This window comes from Dunckerocampus dactyliophorus, chromosome 19, assembly GCF_027744805.1.
Source record: "Dunckerocampus dactyliophorus isolate RoL2022-P2 chromosome 19, RoL_Ddac_1.1, whole genome shotgun sequence".
NCBI lineage: Eukaryota > Metazoa > Chordata > Actinopteri > Syngnathiformes > Syngnathidae > Dunckerocampus > Dunckerocampus dactyliophorus.
This window is the reverse complement of record NC_072837.1, coordinates 17,190,042-17,209,331: the sequence shown is the minus strand read 5'-3', so window position 1 is coordinate 17,209,331 and position 19,290 is coordinate 17,190,042. Positions and strand designations below refer to the sequence as shown.

At 43.0% G+C, this 19,290-nt stretch overlaps 1 protein-coding gene across 3 annotated transcripts in view; it reads left to right on the top strand.

Annotated features, from left to right (window-relative positions):
* The window catches only part of phip (pleckstrin homology domain interacting protein), a 38,245-nt gene that overhangs the window by 15,501 nt on the left and 3,454 nt on the right, over nt 1-19,290 (top strand). For 2 of the 3 annotated variants that reach the window (XM_054760993.1, XM_054760995.1), the window contains 26 exons: nt 125-281; nt 1,625-1,759; nt 2,762-2,890; nt 3,032-3,257; nt 4,465-4,620; nt 5,160-5,343; nt 5,427-5,529; nt 5,665-5,802; nt 7,445-7,551; nt 7,673-7,880; nt 7,961-8,071; nt 11,498-11,605; nt 12,556-12,680; nt 12,773-12,855; nt 12,942-13,053; nt 13,148-13,209; nt 13,261-13,446; nt 13,930-14,050; nt 14,124-14,249; nt 16,691-16,766; nt 16,938-16,997; nt 17,076-17,228; nt 18,250-18,402; nt 18,464-18,672; nt 18,742-18,983; nt 19,047-19,196. In XM_054760993.1, coding sequence (XP_054616968.1) covers nt 125-281; nt 1,625-1,759; nt 2,762-2,890; nt 3,032-3,257; nt 4,465-4,620; nt 5,160-5,343; nt 5,427-5,529; nt 5,665-5,802; nt 7,445-7,551; nt 7,673-7,880; nt 7,961-8,071; nt 11,498-11,605; nt 12,556-12,680; nt 12,773-12,855; nt 12,942-13,053; nt 13,148-13,209; nt 13,261-13,446; nt 13,930-14,050; nt 14,124-14,249; nt 16,691-16,766; nt 16,938-16,997; nt 17,076-17,228; nt 18,250-18,402; nt 18,464-18,672; nt 18,742-18,983; nt 19,047-19,196 — 3,620 coding nt within the window. The remainder of the gene's footprint in view (nt 1-124; nt 282-1,624; nt 1,760-2,761; nt 2,891-3,031; nt 3,258-4,464; nt 4,621-5,159; nt 5,344-5,426; nt 5,530-5,664; nt 5,803-7,444; nt 7,552-7,672; nt 7,881-7,960; nt 8,072-11,497; nt 11,606-12,555; nt 12,681-12,772; nt 12,856-12,941; nt 13,054-13,147; nt 13,210-13,260; nt 13,447-13,929; nt 14,051-14,123; nt 14,250-16,690; nt 16,767-16,937; nt 16,998-17,075; nt 17,229-18,249; nt 18,403-18,463; nt 18,673-18,741; nt 18,984-19,046; nt 19,197-19,290) is intronic. The other variant, XM_054760994.1, reaches the window with a different exon arrangement.

The following is a 19,290-nucleotide window of genomic DNA, read 5'->3' as shown; positions in this document are numbered from 1 at the left end:
AAAGAAGGAAGTTTTTGAGTTACTGCTCCTAGTTGTAGATTTACAGCAGGTGACACAAACATTCTACCAGTCGCAGCTTTCTCCAGCACAATGGTTTTACTAGCATTTATGGCGTTTCCTCCAGGAAGTACAACCCACCTCCGTTGGAGGACAAGGTGACCAAGCTGAAGGTCACCATGGTGGCGTGGGATCGCCACGACGGCACGGTGATAACGGCGGCCAACAATCTGACCCTGAAAGTGTGGAATTCCATCAGTGGAAACCTCGTCCACGTCTTGATGGTATGTTTCAGCACAGCACCATGTTAGTGTAAACTGTCTGTCCAACTTGATCCTGGATACAGGAGATATCCTGCTGTTGGCAGTGGTTACTTTCCCAGAACCCCAGCGAATGGTGAAAAATGGCAAATAGTTGACACATCCATAAAAATGCCCATTTTTACACCCTAAGCAGGGGTGGCCAAAAGGGGCCGCAGCACAGTCTAAAAATGTAATTTAACAAGGAAACTTAAAAAAAAAAAAAAAAAATAGCAGCAAAAATGGGAAAATCAATCCACTGAAAGTCAAAATATTAACAGAAAAGTTGTAATCTAGCAAGGAAAAAAGCCATAATTTACAAGAATAAAGTATTAGTATGAGGAAAAAATGTATTTTAGTAGCATGAAGTTGAAATATTAAAGAAAAAAAGATGTATTTAATTTTTTTTAAGTAAAAAAAACAATGAATAAAGTTGTAATTTTTGGAAAGTTGGGTTGGGGTTGGGAGAAAATTTATAACATGGGAATAAAGTCAAAATATTTTGAAGACAATAAACAAGAAGAAAGTTGAAATATTTGGAAAATTATAAAAAAAAATAACAAAGTCGCTGGAAAACGTTTGGACACACCTGCTCTAAGCCCTATAATATGTGTGACACACTTATTAAACCCATTTTTCATTGTAAAATGTATAGGCACTCGCCTTAATGAATTCTAATGAAAGAGAAGATGAAATTTGAGAGTCTAGCCTTCAGCCTGGTTGTCAGCTTACCGCTACCACTGCCCTTCCATCTCCTGTGGCGCTGCCTCATGCTCCCTCTTAAGCGGCGAGAGTGGTACATTGCTCCGTAGGCCGCTGGGTTCTCGGGGTTACTAGTCGCAGTTGACACGGGCGTTTCTCCAAGTAGCGTCTCCATAATCCGCACTGCTTGCCTGCTGTGATTCCAGCAACGATGTAACATCACATATTAACTTGTGTTCACTCGCTCCAAGTTTTGAGGCTGGATTGTAAAAAAGTTGACTGTCGAAAGCCACAAAGAGCGCCTACATCTTCACGTTGTTACGTACGTGTATGCTGTATTATCATGCTGTACATTTTATGCTTTATCACACTCTTATAAATGATTATATACTTAGGTGGGTGAATGTGAATGCTTTTTCTGTGGAAAAAACTATTTTTGGAGAGAAAAAGCACAAACGGGTGGGTTTTCCCACAAAAATATAAACTGACTGAATTTACATACCCATGCTGCCAAATTGTAACAGGGGAAGTTCAAATACGCCAGTGGTGCATTCAAGGACAGGCAGACATGGGAATGTTTTACTTGCCTTTACTTAAATCTTCATCTAGTTTTTCCATCTCAACAGGGTCACGAGGACGAGGTGTTTGTCCTGGAGCCACACCCCTTTGATCCCAGGATCCTTTTCTCAGCGGGGCATGACGGGAATTGCATCGTGTGGGACCTGGCCAGAGGAGTCAAGATCCGCTCATACTTCAACATGGTGAGTTGGCCAACTCGCCTGAAAGGAATCTGCTGTTCTTCTTCCTGCTCACATGTGATGCAGATGTTTACTGTAATGTTTGAATTCCACTGTGGACTGCATGAAAAAATGAATACACGTAGCACTTAGGGGTGTCGCCAGATTAAAACGTGATGATATTTCTTGTTTACAGGAATGCATTGCAGCCATAACTATAGCATGGCTATTATGAATCATGATACACATAATATGGAAGTGCAGGCAGGATTGGAAGCGCACATTTAGTTCTCTGTGCACACTAGACACCTTGCAGTCCAACCTGCCTCGGTGTTCCCAGCATCACTCGTCACTTGGTGGGTGCTTTTTTTTCCACTGGCAATGAACAGCTGTGGCGGTGAAATGTCCAAGCAGAAGCTGTAGTAATTCTACATTTCATCAAACGTACTTAATGTTAAGCCATATGAGGCTAACAACACCGTGGCTGGATATGATTTCTATCAAAATATGTGATACAAGTGTGTCACATGCATTCACTACTTTCTGGTTTGGTGCCCTAAGCATAATGGGAACTGTCGTTCTTTTAGTGTGACAATAAAAATGATCTATTGTACTGCAATCTACAGTCTATTTTACATGTGTCTTTACATAACTAACATTAACATAAGTGATTAGTAGTAGTAGTAGTAGTAGTAGTAGTAGCTATAACTGCCATCATTATTTAAACGTATCATTTTTAGTTTTTGTTCCAATTTGTGGAAAAAAGTTCAACAGTTAAAAGCATCATGCTTAGATCATCCATGCAAATGTGACTCAGTTAAATGAAAAGGTCTGTTTTCCGCTCCATATTTTGTCACTGTAGTTTTATAAAAGTAATGGTCAAATATCGTCTCGTATCGTTCTTGTCAACCCAATATCGGGCCTCGTCTCGTCTCCTGAGTTGAGTGTATAGTGACACCCCTACTTGGCGTTGGATGGAACAAAGAGGAGGAATCTAAAGGTGAATTCCACTTGTTGCTCTGATAGATCGAGGGTCAAGGGCACGGGGCGTTGTTTGACTGCAAGTGTAGTCCGGACGGCCAACACTTTGCCGCCACCGATTCCCACGGTCACCTGCTCATCTTTGGCTTTGGCTCCAGTAGCAAGTACGACAAGGTGAGGCACATATGCACACACTGATGATGATGATGATGATGATGATGATGATGATGATGATGATGCATATGCATGTCGTCTATGTCACTGTGGCAGAACTAAAACTCAATTCATATCCCGTACCTCCTTTCCTGCCTCAAGATTGCTGACCAGATGTTCTTCCACACCGACTACCGGCCGCTGATCCGCGATGCCAACAACTACGTACTGGACGAGCAGACTCAGCAGGCGCCTCACCTCATGCCCCCTCCCTTCTTGGTGGATGTGGACGGGAACCCCCACCCGCCCAGATATCAGCGGCTGGTGCCTGGCAGGGAGGGCTGCAGGGACGAGCAGCTCATACCACAGATGGGCGTCACCTCCTCAGGTACAGACCCAAACAACTCCCAATCACCACCATAAGAAAAAAAACACACAGTGGTGTGAGAAAGTGTTTGCTTCCTCCCTGATTCCTTTTTGTTTTGTATGTTTGTTACACTTAAATGTTTCAGATCATCAAACAAATTTAAATGTTAGTCAATGACAACACAACTGAACACAAAATGCAGTTTTTAAATGAAACTTTTTTATTATTAAGGGAGAACAAAATCCAAACCTCCATGGCCCTGTGTGAAAAGGTGATTGGTGTTAAAACATAAGTGAGATTAATTAGGATATATCATTATGGAAAAGGTTATAAAGCCATTTCTAAAGCTTTGGGACTCCAGCGAACCACAGTGAGAGCCATTATCCACAAATGGCGAAAACAAGGAACAGTGGTGAACTTTGCAAGGAGTGGCCAGCCAACAAAAATGACCCCAAGAGCACAGCGACGACTCATCTAAAAGGTCACGAAAGACCCCACAACAAACATCCAAAGAACTGCAGGCCTCACTTGCCTCACTTAAGGTCAGTGTTCATGACTCCACCATAAGAAAGACACTGGGCAAAAACGGCCTGCATGGCAGAGTTCCAAGACCAAAACCACTGCTGAACAAAAAGAACATTACGGCTCCTCTCAATTTTGCCAGAAAACACTTTGATGATCCCCAGGACCTTTGGGGAAAATACTCTGTGGTCTGATGAGATAAAAGTTGAACTTTATGGCAGGTGTGTGTCCCATTACATCTGGTGTAAAAGTAACGCCCCATTTCAGAAGAAACACATGATAGCAACAGTAAAATATTATGATGGTCATGTGATGGTGCTGTTTTGCTGCTTGAGGACCTGGAAGACTTGCTGTGATTAATGAAACAATGAATTCTGCTGTCCTGAAGGAGAATGTCAGGCCATCTGTTGGTGACCTCAAGCTGAAACCAACTTGGGTTCTGCAGCAGGACAATGATCCAAAACACCAGCAAGTCCACCTCTGAATGGCTGAAGAAAAACAAAATGGTGACTTTGGAGTGGCTTAGTCAAAGTCCTGATGATGATCTGAAACATTTAAGTATGACAAACAAGTAAAAAAAAAAAAAAAAAAAAAAAAAAAGAAGAAGAAAGAAATCAGGAAGGGGCAATCACTTTTTAACACCACTGTAGATAAGGCAAATGGATAGTACTTCCTTACTCCCTTTTGGTCTTCCTCTTCTTATTAGGTCTGAACCAAGTGGTCAGCGAGCAGGCGGTGGACGGTCCCAGTCCTCTGGACACCATGATCCAAAGACTGCAGCAGGAACAGGACCAAAGACTGGGCTCCAATGAGATTCCTGCTGCTCCTGCTGCCGCGACTGCAAGCACCCGAATCAGCAGAGGTAGAAGTGAAGACTCTCACATCCTGGTTGTTAGTTGTAGAGTGGCCATCATTTTACAGGGTTTGCCCTAGGATTTTTTTGAAGCGGTGGTGTTGGGCTGCATGGGAGGGCGGACGCGGCCGCCACTGTGTCATGCTGCTGCTGCGTCTGTAATTAAACTGTGTGTGTGTGTGTGTGTGTGTGTGTGTGTGTGTGTGCATGCGCTAAAATGTATACAATGCGTAACCTGCACGCTTCACTCCTCCATGCTCTTTCACGCCCTGCTTCCTGTCGAGCCCATTAATACATGCAAAAGATGCATGCTGAGCTCTTATCACATGCACTTCTGTCACCTTGTGGCTGTTTTTATGCCTTAAAACTGCATGAAAAGTCACCTCTTTTTGCCTCTCGCACAAAAAAGCGTAAAAGATGTATAAATATGTCTTTGGGAGTGAGCATTTGGGTCTAAAAAAAACAACAAACTAAATATGTCTTTGGTATTGAATGAGTTAATATTATTATTATAAATCACAGTCATTGTTGTAACTCTCCTCCCTCAGGGTCGGTGGGTTCTCCAACAGAAGTCCACTCCCCGCCCAACGTGGGTCTCCGTCGCAGCGGGCAGATTGAGGGCGTCCGTCAGATGCACAGCAATGCCCCCCGCAGCCAGATGGCCACTGAGGGAGACCTGGTGGCCTGGAGCCGTCGGGTGCTGGTGCCCGAGCTGGAGGGCGCCTCCGTCAGGTACAAAAAAAGAAAACAACCTACATTAAACTGTTGCTGTTAAAGCATCATGCATGCGGTGACTGTGTGCGTTGGTTGTCTAGGAGACAGGTCAACTGGCGAGAGGCTAAAGGGGAGGAAGAGATCAATATTTACCAGTCAGAGCGCCGGAGACGCACCATCCACTCTCTCCCCAAGGAAAGCAGAGTAAGAACATGAGCATACACACGTCACGTGCATACGGTTAAATAGCCAGAACACAAGAATGGGACTCAACAGAGTGCAGATATCAAGAAAAAAGACATTTGGATGAGCACCATATTGATTAAGACTCGACTGCAGGTTCAGCCCACATCAGAGTGCGTAGCTGATGAAGGGAGGCGGAGTCAGGGTAACCACGGTTACCAAACCCGAGCTGCCATGGAAGAGACGAGCCGCCAGAGTGCCGAGGCTGCTGATGACGATGAGAGCGCCTCTGAGGTACATAATGCTGCATTTTTCTTTTAATAAAGTAATGTGACGTGTATTAAATGCTACTGTTACAGAGGTGTCAAACTTGTTTTCATCGGGTTCCACATTGAAGTTATGGTTGCCCTCAGTGGACTGCAGCCTTTCCTGAAATGGGTGTGGCTGGACTGTTGCAGTTTGTCTTTGAATGTTTTCATGCGAGCAGGCTTCTAAGACTAGAAAGGACAGTTCCAGATTTCAAACACACAACCACCACAAAAACCCCAAAAAATCCCTCCAATTTCATGCAGTACACATTGTCTGTCAGACTGAACCTGGCCCCCTGGCCTTGAGTCTGACACCTGTGATATTGTAGAATGCAGACCTCCACTGAGGCTGAGCTAAGCTAAACACCAGGGCCCGTATTCACAAAGCTTTTCAGAGTCCTCTCAGAAAGCGCCTAGGTTAGCCGAAAAAATTCTTAAGCTTAAGAGTGATTAAGGAAGTTCCTGAGAGCAACTCTGTGCAAGGAGGGGACAGAAACCTTTATCTTAGGGAGGAGGTGTGGTTGACCACGTTGCTAGGAGTGATGCAGTCTTGTAAGAGCTGTGATTTGTTGTTCCAAAAAGGGGGAAAGACCAAAAAAGAAATAAAAAAATGCACTCCTCGTAACAAATAGACCATAAAAAACAACCGAGCACTTACAACTTGGTCTGTATTAAGAAGTGTATAATCGTGACACTAAAGGGATTTTTTCAGATGAAGTTCATCAGCAGTGGACTACGTTCCTCATCAGCAGTGGACTATATCAACACTGACTCACCCCCCCATTTGGTCCCGCGAGTCCAGTTCTGGTCGGATTTCCGTGACGAGGAACGTAGTTCTGCTTAGTTGCTGGGGTCAGAAGGTTGGCTTCTCAAAACAATATGCATTCAGAAGAGTAATACTGTATATTTGCATCACAAAAATGCCTCCTCAAAAAAATCAGACCTTACAAATCGCTCGGCGTTATAGTTGTCTCCCGCCGTGTCCCTGCGCACTGTCGCCTCTCCATTCGTGTGTATGTGATGAAGACGCTCGCATCTTCTTCCGCTGTGGAAGACATGTAAACAAGGTGGCCGCGGATATTTTTACTTAATGATATTTTATATTAATGGTGGATGCAGATTCAGCTGTCAGCCATTCCTGTGATTCCAGATTCTGCTGGATCTGGTGGGTCCAGCCCCACTTAGCCTCAATGGATGGAGATTGTAACATCAAAAAGAGTACATCATTTTTGCACCTTAATCTGGATCATCACTTGATTTCAACAGCTTACTCTTGCTCACCAAATAACGAACAAATAGCAATCAAAGAAATATGTTTGAATGAATGTTATGTTAGGAATGGAATATTTTCCCTGTGCTATCAACAAGTCTCCAACATGTGTTGTTCAAAGTAGAGGATAATAAACACACACACACACACACACACACACACACACACACACACACATATATATATATATATATATATATATATATATATATATATATATATATATATATATATATATATATATATATATATATATATATATATATAACAATAATATAATAGTAACAGTTAAAACAAAGGTGTGTCACATTGTGCATGTTTGTTGTAATGAATACTGACACAAAACGTGTGTTAACAGGGCGAAGTTGCGGAGGTGCGACAGGTAAATGGACACTCATCAGAGGAAGAGAAGGAGAAGGACGAGGAGGAAAAAGAGCCGTGGCCGGATGATCACAGTAGTTCAAGGTTGGACACATTTATCATCTCCACTAGCGCACACAGTAATGTATGCAAATGAGGACACGGGCGACGTCGCACAGCACCAACATTTTATCGTCCCCTCTGTGTTTTTACGACGTATGTGCAGCGACTACTCCAGCGATTACTCAGATTGGACGGCTGATGCCGGCATCAACCTTGAGCCACCCAAGAAGAGCGTAAAAGTGAAGAAGAAGAGTAGCAGCTCTGAAGAGGACGGCGACAAGAAGAGGGACCCCAAGAAGGAACGCAAGAAAGACAAAGCCGACAAGGACGGTGCCTCACCAAAGAAGAAGAAGCCAAAGGAGAAGATGAAGGTTTGTCACTGTAAAAAGCTTAGCAATCAGAATGTGCTGCTGGAAGGCAATGCATAAATGTAGATGCGTGTGTCTCTCAGAGGGCGGAGCTTCAGGAGCAGGGACTGACCCTGGAGGAGTGGCTTCCCTCTTCCTGGATCACGGACTTACTCCCCCGCAGGTGTCCTTATATTCCCCAGATGGGAGACGAGGTACAAGGCTCCAACTGTTTATAGCAGCTCCAGCACATGGTTTCATATTCAAAACACAACCCTTTTAGGCCCCCTGGTGGCCATACACTCTATGTTCCCATGGTCGAAAAAGGCCTATAATATCAAACCTGACACTAGTGTGAGGTGTTTATTTGTTCAAGTGGACCCTGGCAACTTTTATGACGAAGTGCTGTGGGGGACATTTTAGTAAAAAATAAAATAAAATGGTAAAAAGCTACAAAACATGTTTTATATACCAAAATTTCCAGACTATTGAGCACACCGGAATACAAGCAGCACTCACTGGATTTTACAGAGAAAAAAGGATGTGTACATATGCACTCCTGATCAAAATGTTAAAAATGGTAGAAAAATGTAGAATGTACATTTTGCACTGTTGGACCTTAAGTAGGTTCTAAGTAAAGCTTCAAAATGCAAAAAGAAGAAATGGGAGTGAGACAAAACAACAATTTAGTGCAAAGAAACATTAAAGTGAAATAGGCTGTTCATCAGCTGATCAAAAAAGGCAAAATGTTGTTAAAAATATGGACAGAATGTGATTTAGTGTCAGGTATTCATACCGTCATGATATCTTGATGGCTGCTGAGGTTGGACGCGGTAAGACAGTCATTTCAAATTTCCTCAAACATCCTGCGGCTCATGGAACACAAAAGTCAAGTGGTAGACCAAAAAAATGAGCCGCAGGATCCCATTGGCTGTCCGTCAAGACACGGGACCATCTTCGGCACAAATGAAGGTTGTTATTTGTGGCGAGTGCAGTCCAAGAACCATCAGACGCCATCTATCTGCCAGCGAAGGCTTTTAAGAAGAAAAAACGTCTTCAAAGGCTTTGTCTCCTTCAAGGTTTGGAATTTGCAGGAGAGCACCAAACATGGGACATTGAAGAAAGTTTTATTTTGTCTTTACGGTCCTGATGGCTTCGAATGTTACTAGCATGACAAGGAGATACCGCCTGAGATGTTTTCCACACGGCGCAGTGGACGGGCGCCATCATGATCCTTCAATGGAACAATGGAGCTGCAGGTTGTGCAGGGGCGTCAAACGGCAACCGGCTATGTGGAGATGTTGCAGGGGGCATCCCTCATGACTGAAGACCCTTGTCTGTGTGGTAATGACTGGCTTCTTCAACAGGACAACGCTGCATTTCACAAAGGACTTCTTCCAGAGGAATCAGGTCACTCTTTTGGAGCATCCTGCGTGTTCCCCTCATCTAAATCCAATGGAGAACATTTGGGGATGGATGGCAAGGGAAGTTTACAAAAATGGACATCAGTTCCAGACAGTGGATGCCCTCCGTGAAGCCATCTTCACCACCTGGAGCAACATTCCCACTAGCCTCCTGGAAACACTGGCATCAAGCATGCCCAAAGCTATTTTCACCTCATTAACAAGAATGGTACAGCTACTCATTACTCACTTCTTTTTTTTCTACATTATATTTCTATTTTAGGGGGGTTTGGGTTTAATTTTTAAATTTTTTTTTTTAAATTTTTAGCTATGGTCGTAAACTTTTGAGCATCTGAACAGCCTATTTCACTTTAATGCTTTTTTTTGTAATGAATGCAATGAATTGCTTACTCTAAACATTGTTTGTGTCAATCCCATTTCTTCTTTTTGCATTTTGAAGCTCTATTTAGAGCCTCTGTAAGATCCAACTGTGCAAAATGTACATTCTTCACATTTTTAACTGGTCTTAAAATTTGTATCCGTATTAGATAAGCCGCAAAGCCACAGGTGGCTGTGTTGTAAAATAACAATTAACAATCATAATAATAATAATAATAATAATAATAATAATAATAATAATAATAATAATCAAATAATCATAGGTCAGCTGGGATAGGCTCCAGCATGCCGCCGCGACCCTAAAGAGGAGAAGCGGTATAGAAAATGGATGGATGGCATCATAATAATATGATGCCACCACAGAGGCCTTTCACAAGCTAGGGACAGAAACAGAGTGGTTAGAGAAGACAGTTGCCATTTGCTCAAGTATTTATTAGTAATGCAGTGAAAATGAGAGGAAACGAGAATACTTATTTCGGTGTGCACCCCCTACAATTTTAAGTTAGGTCCCATTGTGGGTCCTAGTAAAAAAAACAAAAACAAAAAAAAGTTAGTCTGGAGCCCCGACATATTTAGTACACAGAATGATGTTATACAGATTTTACTTTTAATGAAATAAATGCCTTTTGTAAAGGTGTCCGATATTGGCTTTTTTGCAGACATCCGATATGCCGATATTGTTTAACTCTCAATTTCCGATGCCGATACCAATAAGTATAACATATCTCCTGTGGTAGAATTACACATCTGTTGTGAAGCTAATGGATACAGCATCAGCAATTAGCTTCTCAACGTGGCTGTAAACGACATTGTACAACATGGCAAAACATCTGAGAAATTCTTGCCATTAAGGCTTAGATTGGTTTTAAAAGTTAAGAGTAGCCATTTACATTTTTTGATAATCAAAAAGTCCTGGGAAAAAAGTCATGTGTCAGAATTTTCATGTATAGTTTTATTGCAGCAGCACGCTGTGTCCGTTTCCATGCCATACTACAAGTTGCATGTACACAGTAATTCCAGGCCAAAATGAAAATGAAAGGCTTCAAGTTGGACTTAACATTCGAAGCCATCGTATGAGTCGAGGTCCAACACTTGAAAACATGAAAACATTTCTGTCCCCAGTGGGGACATGACAGAAAAAAATTGAGAACCACTGCCCTAAAACAATGCAAACATAAAAGATGCATCTAAACCTGTTAAGAGTGTGCATACAAAATTGACCACAGTGCAAACATAGGATAACAATGACCAACATATTTTCTAAACATTTAAAACACTGAAAATTCTTCAACATACATGAAGTCAACAGACACAAGTGATTTGGATATATTTTTGGAATAAAGTGTTTGAAGTATTATTATTACAGCATAGGTCACTGTATAAGGAAATGCAATACCTGTCATGTACACTAGCTGCCTCGGTGTCAAAGGAAAACATGTTAACCCCTCATTACACAAGACACAGGGTCATCTCTTTCAGAATAATAAGTGATACAATAAAACAACTCAATACAGCCTGCAAGATGGCTGATCAGAAAGATGTCTGAACAGTCAAGATAAGGGCCGTTGGTTTACAAGGACACACACTCACACTCAAAAGAAGGCCTTTCAATGAAACCTGATGCAAAGGGCAGAGTCACACTGAGGAACCCCCCCCAGCATAAGGGAAGTCAATCACATGGCCTTGATAGTACAAAAGAAAACATAAACTGCTTTTAATAACATAAAATGCAATAACATATATTTGTAACACTCCAGAACACTGAATTTGCTATATTGGTACACATGAACAGCTTTTATTGATGCTGTTTAGTTTTAATTGTGTGTGTTGTTTGTGCAGCTGTACTACTTCCGGCAAGGCCACGAGGCCTATGTGGAGATGGCCAAACAGAAAAAGATTTACAGCATCAACCCTAAGAAGCAACCCTGGCACAAGATGGAGCTGCGGGTAAAAATATATATATTTTTTTCTTCCTTAGAATCACTTATTAAAAAAACAACAACAACAAAAAAAACAAGTAGTCATTGAACAGGAATCATCACAGCAACCCTGGCCAGTCATATTCCTATTCTTATGAGCTTTTACTGTATAGAATATGCCACTACAACATTTCGTACGTCTGTGCTCACTCTTCCTCATCATAGAGCAGAAAAAAGTACACAATAAATCCACAACCGACTGAAACATGAGCACAAGTCCCAGTTTTATTTATTGTGTAAAACAGTACTACTAATACTACAACACACACAAGTAATGTAACTAACATGCTAACTTCACCACTACACGCAAATTCACTCTAATTACAAAGTGTATACACCACTGTAAATCATAAATAACTTGAGAGAAGTTTTTTTCCGCAATTTAAAATCTTTCTAGTGTCCAGTTTATTGAGCAGATTAAAGAGATTTCATTTAAATGGTGAATTCTTGCATTTGAGATGTTCTGACATTTGAACCCTGGGGGGACAGAACCTTCTGTTGCCGTGCCCTCCCTTTGGAAGTCACATGGGCCACACTGCTGACCTTACAAACACACTGATAGCGCTTTATAGCGTACATATTGAGTCATACATCACATTGTAGTCTTTGAATCTTACCTTTTTGTGTGCAATTTTAACTGCATTTGTTCCGAACTTCATGCTTTTTTGGTTTTATTTTCTGCTGTTTTGCAAAAGCTTTCTATAAATAAAATATTATTATTGTTTGCATTTATAGGTGTAATATTTTGAAAAATGCTGACATAACCTTAATATTAATATTTTATTGATTATGATTTGACTGTTATTACATGATGGTTGTCTGAGTGTTTCTAGTCCGTAGATGTGCGGAATGGAGGTCATTGTATGGGGGGGAAAGGTGCATTAGTTTGCTTGAAGGTGTTTTTCTTGTGTGTGTCAGGAGCAAGAGCTGATGAAGATTGTGGGTATAAAGTACGAGGTAGGCTTGCCCACACTTTGCTGCCTCAAGCTTGCCTTCCTTGACCCGGACACCGGGAAACTTACCGGAGGATCCTTCTCCATGAAGTAAGATCCCGAGCTGCATCTCTGCTTCTGCTTCTGCTTTTTTTTTTTTGTTTCCCTTTCACACCCTGATCCTTTTGGGCGGCATGTTGCAGGTACCACGACATGCCGGACGTCATCGACTTCCTGGTGTTGCGGCAGCAATTTGACAACGCCCGGAAGAGGCTGTGGAGTATAGGTATGCAGTCTGTGTTTTGTAGTGCATGGGATACATTTACCATCACAGGTGACTGATCCACTGAGCCACGCCCTATCTCTGTACAGGTGACAGGTTTCGCTCGGTGATCGACGACGCCTGGTGGTTTGGGACCATCGAGAGTCAAGAGCCGTACCAATCACAGTACCCTGACAGCCTGTTTCTCTGCTACAATGTCTGGTAATTAACATCATCAAAAATGGCATCTTCTCTGTGTGGAAAATGATGGTCATTGTGTGAAATGGTGAAAAAGATCTTATTTCCTTTCATTCAGCTGGGATAACGGAGACACAGAGAAGATGAGTCCGTGGGACATGGAGCTCATCCCTGATGAAGGTGAGCCCTTGTAACACACTCATTAAAGTCAAACACAAACTTTTCCGATAGGTGTTTTCCTGTCACACCCTCCCACCTTAGCCTCCTTTCCAGACGAGTTGGGCACGAGTGTCCCGCTCACGGAGGAAGAGCATCGGGAGCTCCTGTACGTGCCGCTGGATGGTGAGTGGGGCTGCCGCACGCGCGTGGAGGAGTGCGAGCGCGTCATCAAAGCCATCGACCAGCTCTGCACCCTGGGTATGATATCATGCTGCCTCTTTCCGGCTGCGCCATGTAAACAATGCTGCTTCTTGTAACACAACATAACGTCAGCTCACTATATCAGTGTTTGCTAATTGTCATACCATGAGAACACCCTCACTCAAATGTGTTGATAATTATTCTCCAAAAGTAGAATGGAACACAACTGGTATGATTTTGGTTATTGTCTCCCTGAGGAAACTGTTTGTAGTGCACACGTCCTTTTTTATTGTCTGTCTTACTATGAAACGGCTGAGAATATTTACTAATCATCTTGGAAAGTAAATGTTTTCACGTACCCCCTGCAATTTGCTGGCATATCACTACCCTGTTTGGGAATCACTGCACTGTATCTTAGTGCTGCTGTGGCTTCAACACACTTGCACACACATTCTAGCGGCTATGTAGTGTAACTGCAGGAGCTGCTGTCACATTGTGGTCACGTCGTGTGTCTTTCTTATAAAAACTTGTCATCTTCAGACATTGCAGCGCCATTTGCTTTTCCCGTCGACCTGCAAGCTTACCCCACGTACTGCACGGTGGTGGCTTACGTCACTGACCTCAGCACCATACGCCAAAGGCTGGTCAACTGCTTCTACAGGTACCTGTGATTGTGTGTGTGTGTGTCATGATTAAGCACACTAGACCAATTCGAATGTGCATTTCTGACGCAGACGAGTGTCATCTCTGATGTGGGAGGTCCGTTACATCGAGCACAATGCCCAGACGTTTAATGAGCCGGGGTCGTTCATCGTCACCACAGCCAAGTTTGTCTCTGATCTCATGCTGCAGTTCATTAAGTGAGTATTCTAGAACCACAATGAATCTCATCGCTGTCGCAAGTCATTGGGGGGGACACAAAGCGAAAGTACTTTTGTCCTGATACGTTAAAAAAAAAAAAAAAACAAGTTACCATATTTTTTCCACTATAAGTTTCTCCGGAGTATACAGTAATCCCTCGTTTATCGCACTTCATTGGTTAAGAGAATTTTTATGAAGTAGGATTTTTCATTTATACATTGATTCTTTTCACAGAGAATAGAAAACCTGTTTACCACCTAAATAGGATTTTTAACATTATTAGAGCCCGCTAGATATGAAATAACGCCCCAATAGTCACCCTTACACTCCTATTAACCAATATAGTAGACTAAATAGGTCATGTAAGACATAAATAATACTTGTGCTCATGTGTGTTGCTATAAACGTGTTCCCTAGGGGAGCTGAGTGGTGGGCGGACAGGAAGTGAGTTTTGGGGTTCAGAGTTTAGTTTTAGCTTGGTGTGTGTTACAGCTGGAACAATAGCTTGTGTTTTTATTAGGTATTATTGTGCCTGTTGTGAGAATTAAAAGTGGCAGTAAAAGCCTGTAGTTTTAGCAATCAAGTCTGGTGCTTGTGTGTCTCACCCAACATTAATTCTATTGTAATCGCTGTTTATTAGGACCCGAGCACTGAGACCCATCGGTTGTGCAAAGGCCATATTGTAATTGTTTGTTATATGTAATATTCTTCTTCTTCTTATTATTGTTATTATTATTCTTATTTTTCTTCTTATTATTATTATTCTTATTCTTCTTATTATTGTTCCTCTCGGCCTATAATCACCTGGTTTTGGGTACTAAATGTGTAGAAAAACTCACCAAAATTTCAGATGTGTCAGGACCGGCCAAAATGTTTATATTTTGGTGGTCTGGAACCCGGAGCTCCAAAACTCACTCGGAACTGGGCCATTTTCACTTTTGAGATATTTGCCCCACAGTGTGCCACCAGTTTGACGGATCGACATGAAATCTGGTGGAGAATATCTGTCATGGTGGGATAAACAAAACAGCCTGCATAGGCCATGTTCTAAAACGCACAGAAAGCCGGCTATTTGGGTTAGAATAAACAAAACTTGTATTCTGACCAATTCGCCCAACAGACTTTGACCAAATGAGACCAAATGAGACCAAATCGTAACCGTGCAATAGACGAAACGCTCAAATCATTTGGGCTTTGTTGCTTTTGTGAACAGTTTTAGAATGCGTCATACGGCACGGACGTTGCCTTTTGATGATTCGCTCAGGTGAGAATACTAAAAGCTATTATTGTTATTATATGTGCTTTTCATACGCAGAATGACTGTGTTGGCTCAAAGGTGGTATGCTGCAAAGTAATATGTGCAGTTCATACTTTCCACCACATGATGGCACTGTTTTCACACCAATGTTATAGTCTACCAAAAGATAGTCTTGACAAACATTTCACAATAATGTCGTTAATGTATCGACAAAAGTTTACGTGTGATGATGCTGATATCCCGGTATGGTGAAGTATACGGTAGAAAGGAAAGCTCAAAGAAAGCTGCTAGCATCTTTACATAATGTTCTGGAGTATAGTTTTGAAAAACCGTGGAGTGAAGCTGCAAAATTCAAACCGTGAAGTGGCGAGGAGCAACTATAAGTTGCATCAGTCACACAAAAATGCATCGTGAAGAGGAAAAAAACCTATAAGTCGCATTTATTTACAAATTGATTTCACAAAATTCAAGCGCAAGAAAAACATTGAATCTGGAAAGGCAAGTTACTAAACTACACAATAGCACACAGAACAACAGGCTGAATACGTGTCCAGTATGTGAACGTAACAATGACAAGCCAGCGAGTCCAACAAGCAAGTTCACCAAGCTCCCAATCTCATTCCACATCACCGAATCCTTCAACCTCAGTATGGGTAGCGTAGAACACACTCTTGTGGCTCTCGACAGTAACGTTTACTCCGTGGTTCATGTCAAGTCATTATGAATTATTAACATTTAAAATAATATTAATATATATATATGTGTGTGTGTGTGTGTGTGTGTGTGTGTGTGTGTATGTATGTGTGTGTGTGTGTGTATATATATATATATATATATATATATATATATATATATATATATATATATATATATATTCTGGAAAATATGGTAATACAAGTAGCGTAGACTACAAAAATGACTTGCATTGTCACATGTTTGCATGGTGAAGTGGGGTGAAAACACTACAAGGATTGAGACGCATTAAGCCATTGAATTGCTGTATAATATAAAATACATATGGAAAAAAAAAAAAAAAAAAACGCCATTTGCCCCTAATCCATCAAAATCACTATTTGGCATCATTGTGTTGGGTATGACACAATGGAAAGCATCCTGATGAGGGTTTAGCATTCCTTCCAAGCCCCGTCATCTCCAAGTAACGTGTATTTCTTTCTGGCATAGGGACCAAAGTGTGATGGACCTCATGCCTCTCTACAAAAGCATGAAGAAGGCCACCTTCTCCGACTCTGAGGACGAGGTCTGTTGCAAAACACGGTGTTAGTAAGGTGCTCGCTTCATGTGTAAACTACTGTTTGTCACTTCAAGAAGAAGATGCTATACCAACACTTGAAATATTTTATTGTTGGTGTGCCTAAAAAAAACAAAAAAAGGAAAACAAAACAAAAACAGACATGTGTTGTCCATGTAGGATGAGGAGGAGGAGGATGACGACACTAACACACCTGGAACCTCGGCACAAAACCACCAGGTGCTCTTCCTGTCTTCTGTTAGCATCCAAAGCACATGAGCGACGTCATATTTCTTTTTTGTTTGCTATCACCTGCAGGGGCGGCGGCCCATGCGACGCCAGCTGCGTACCCGACCTCACTCGTATGACCCTCAAGCGTGGCGAGGGCGCTGCAAGGAGCTTCTGGACCTCATCTTTCAGTGCGAAGACTCTGAACCCTTCAGAGAACCTGTGGACCTGCAGGAATACCCGGTACAGAAGCATGGGCAGATACTACACATGTTTTGTTGTATGCAGTAAGAATTGCAGAGAAGCTGTTTTTTTTTTTTTTCTTGGGGTCTGTTGGAGCACCACCTACTGTAGTGGCATGCACATGACATGACAGTTTCCATGAGGGTAGGCCTGTCACGATAATCAATAAATCCATTAATCGAACGATTAAAAAAACAAACAAAAAAAACGGGTTGATAATTATGAGACCCTCGATAAATTGACATGTGCCTGTATGCATGTGTGTTTCATCTGCTCATCTCTCTGTACCACACAGGCCGGATGACAAGATGGTTCACTCTGCATCTGTCTGTGCGCATTGGTTCTATAGTGGAGTGAACAGAGAGAGTGAGCCCTCGATCATCTCATTCAGCCTCTTTGTGGAGGCGGGGCTACTAGTGAGTGGATACAGAGCAGTTAGCTTTGTGACTAATATGAATGAAGGCACAGAAGCGATGGCGAATGCCACAGCCGCAGTGTGGGAATATTCTGGTTTTAAACTGAATGAACAAGGTGAGTGTAGGAACACCGACGACCGACACGGACAGTTTTCTCAACTGGGGGTGGGGCCAACTATTGATGGACCTGCCTCGGGCAGCGGAGCCTTCATCCCGGCATTCAACGCTTACTGAGGCGTTTGGTCAGCAAATATAAACAAAACAGTACAAAATGGTGCGCGCTCACAGGCAGTGTCACTCGCTACATTGCAAAAGAAATGCAACCGTTCAGTACATACATTTTAAACATACGGACAAGCTAATGTGGCTAACTCAGGTACGCTATACTTAAGTACCATCTAGTAGTTCAAATGTGAATTACACCACATGAAAATAATGAAAAAATGGTCTCAAGAAATGTTGCTAATAAAATTGATTATTGACAATTTGTAGCACAATTATCGGCCAGCAAAATTTTGTGATCATGACAGGCCTACATGAAGGGACACCAACGCTGCATGTTTGTGTGGCCATAGCCTCATGACGCTGGCTTTCCTGTGCTTCAGGATTACCTCCAAATTGTGGACTCCCCCATGGACTTTGGCACGGTCCTCAACACGCTGGTTGAAGGAAAGTACCAGTCACCTATCGAGCTCTGCAAAGACGTCCGCCTTATTTTCAGCAACTCCAAAGCGTACACACCTAGTAAGAAGTCACGGGTGAGTGATACACGCACGCACACACGTGCACGTCCGGGTACAAACAATAGCATGTGTCCAGATCTACAGCATGAGTCTGAGGCTCTCCGCGCTCTTTGAGGAGCACGTGAGCTCCATCTTGGCCGACTACAGGGCCATCCATGGCCTGTCGGACAAACTGACCCGACGGGCTGCCGAGCACCAGGCCCGACACGCCAGCGACCGCCCCACTCGACACAACGTGAAGAGGCGGCGCTGCAGCGAGTCTCCCGGCAGCAGCACAGCATCGAGGTAAGAGTCCAACGTGCACTTGTTGTCAAACATGACAACTGTCATGTGACCTGCCATGTTGCCTCACAGCCCAGAGAGGAAGAGGCGTGTCTCGTCCCGCGTGATGAGCCGCCGGGAGCCGTCGCCGCCGCCGCCTCCCTCACGGCCGCCCTCCCTAAGACAAAACCTCTCCGTAAAACATTCGCCTCAGCTAGTCAACGGCAAGACGGACACGCCGGCCATGGGGCGCACGCGCAGCGCTGCACGCCACTTTGCACACTCGTCGCCGGCGTCATCGCACAACGCCACGGGCCAGACAGCGAGCGCAGCAGGTAAGATCACCTCATGACATTGACGTCTTGTATCCACCGACTCACAGAATCCTCCTCCGTCAGAGTCAACACGCTCACTACGGACTCACAACTCGGTCTCCACCTCCTCGCCGCCAGCTGCTGAGAGAACGACGCCTACTACTGTGGCCGTGGACGGCGCCGTTGGGGGAAGCACCCGGCGGAAACTGAGGACGCCTGTGAGGCGCCTGTCAGGTAAGACACAATATTAGGAACACCTATAATACTCTTGTACCTATCTTGTAGTTTGACAGGTGTGCCTAATGAAATGGCCAAAGGGTGTAATAAT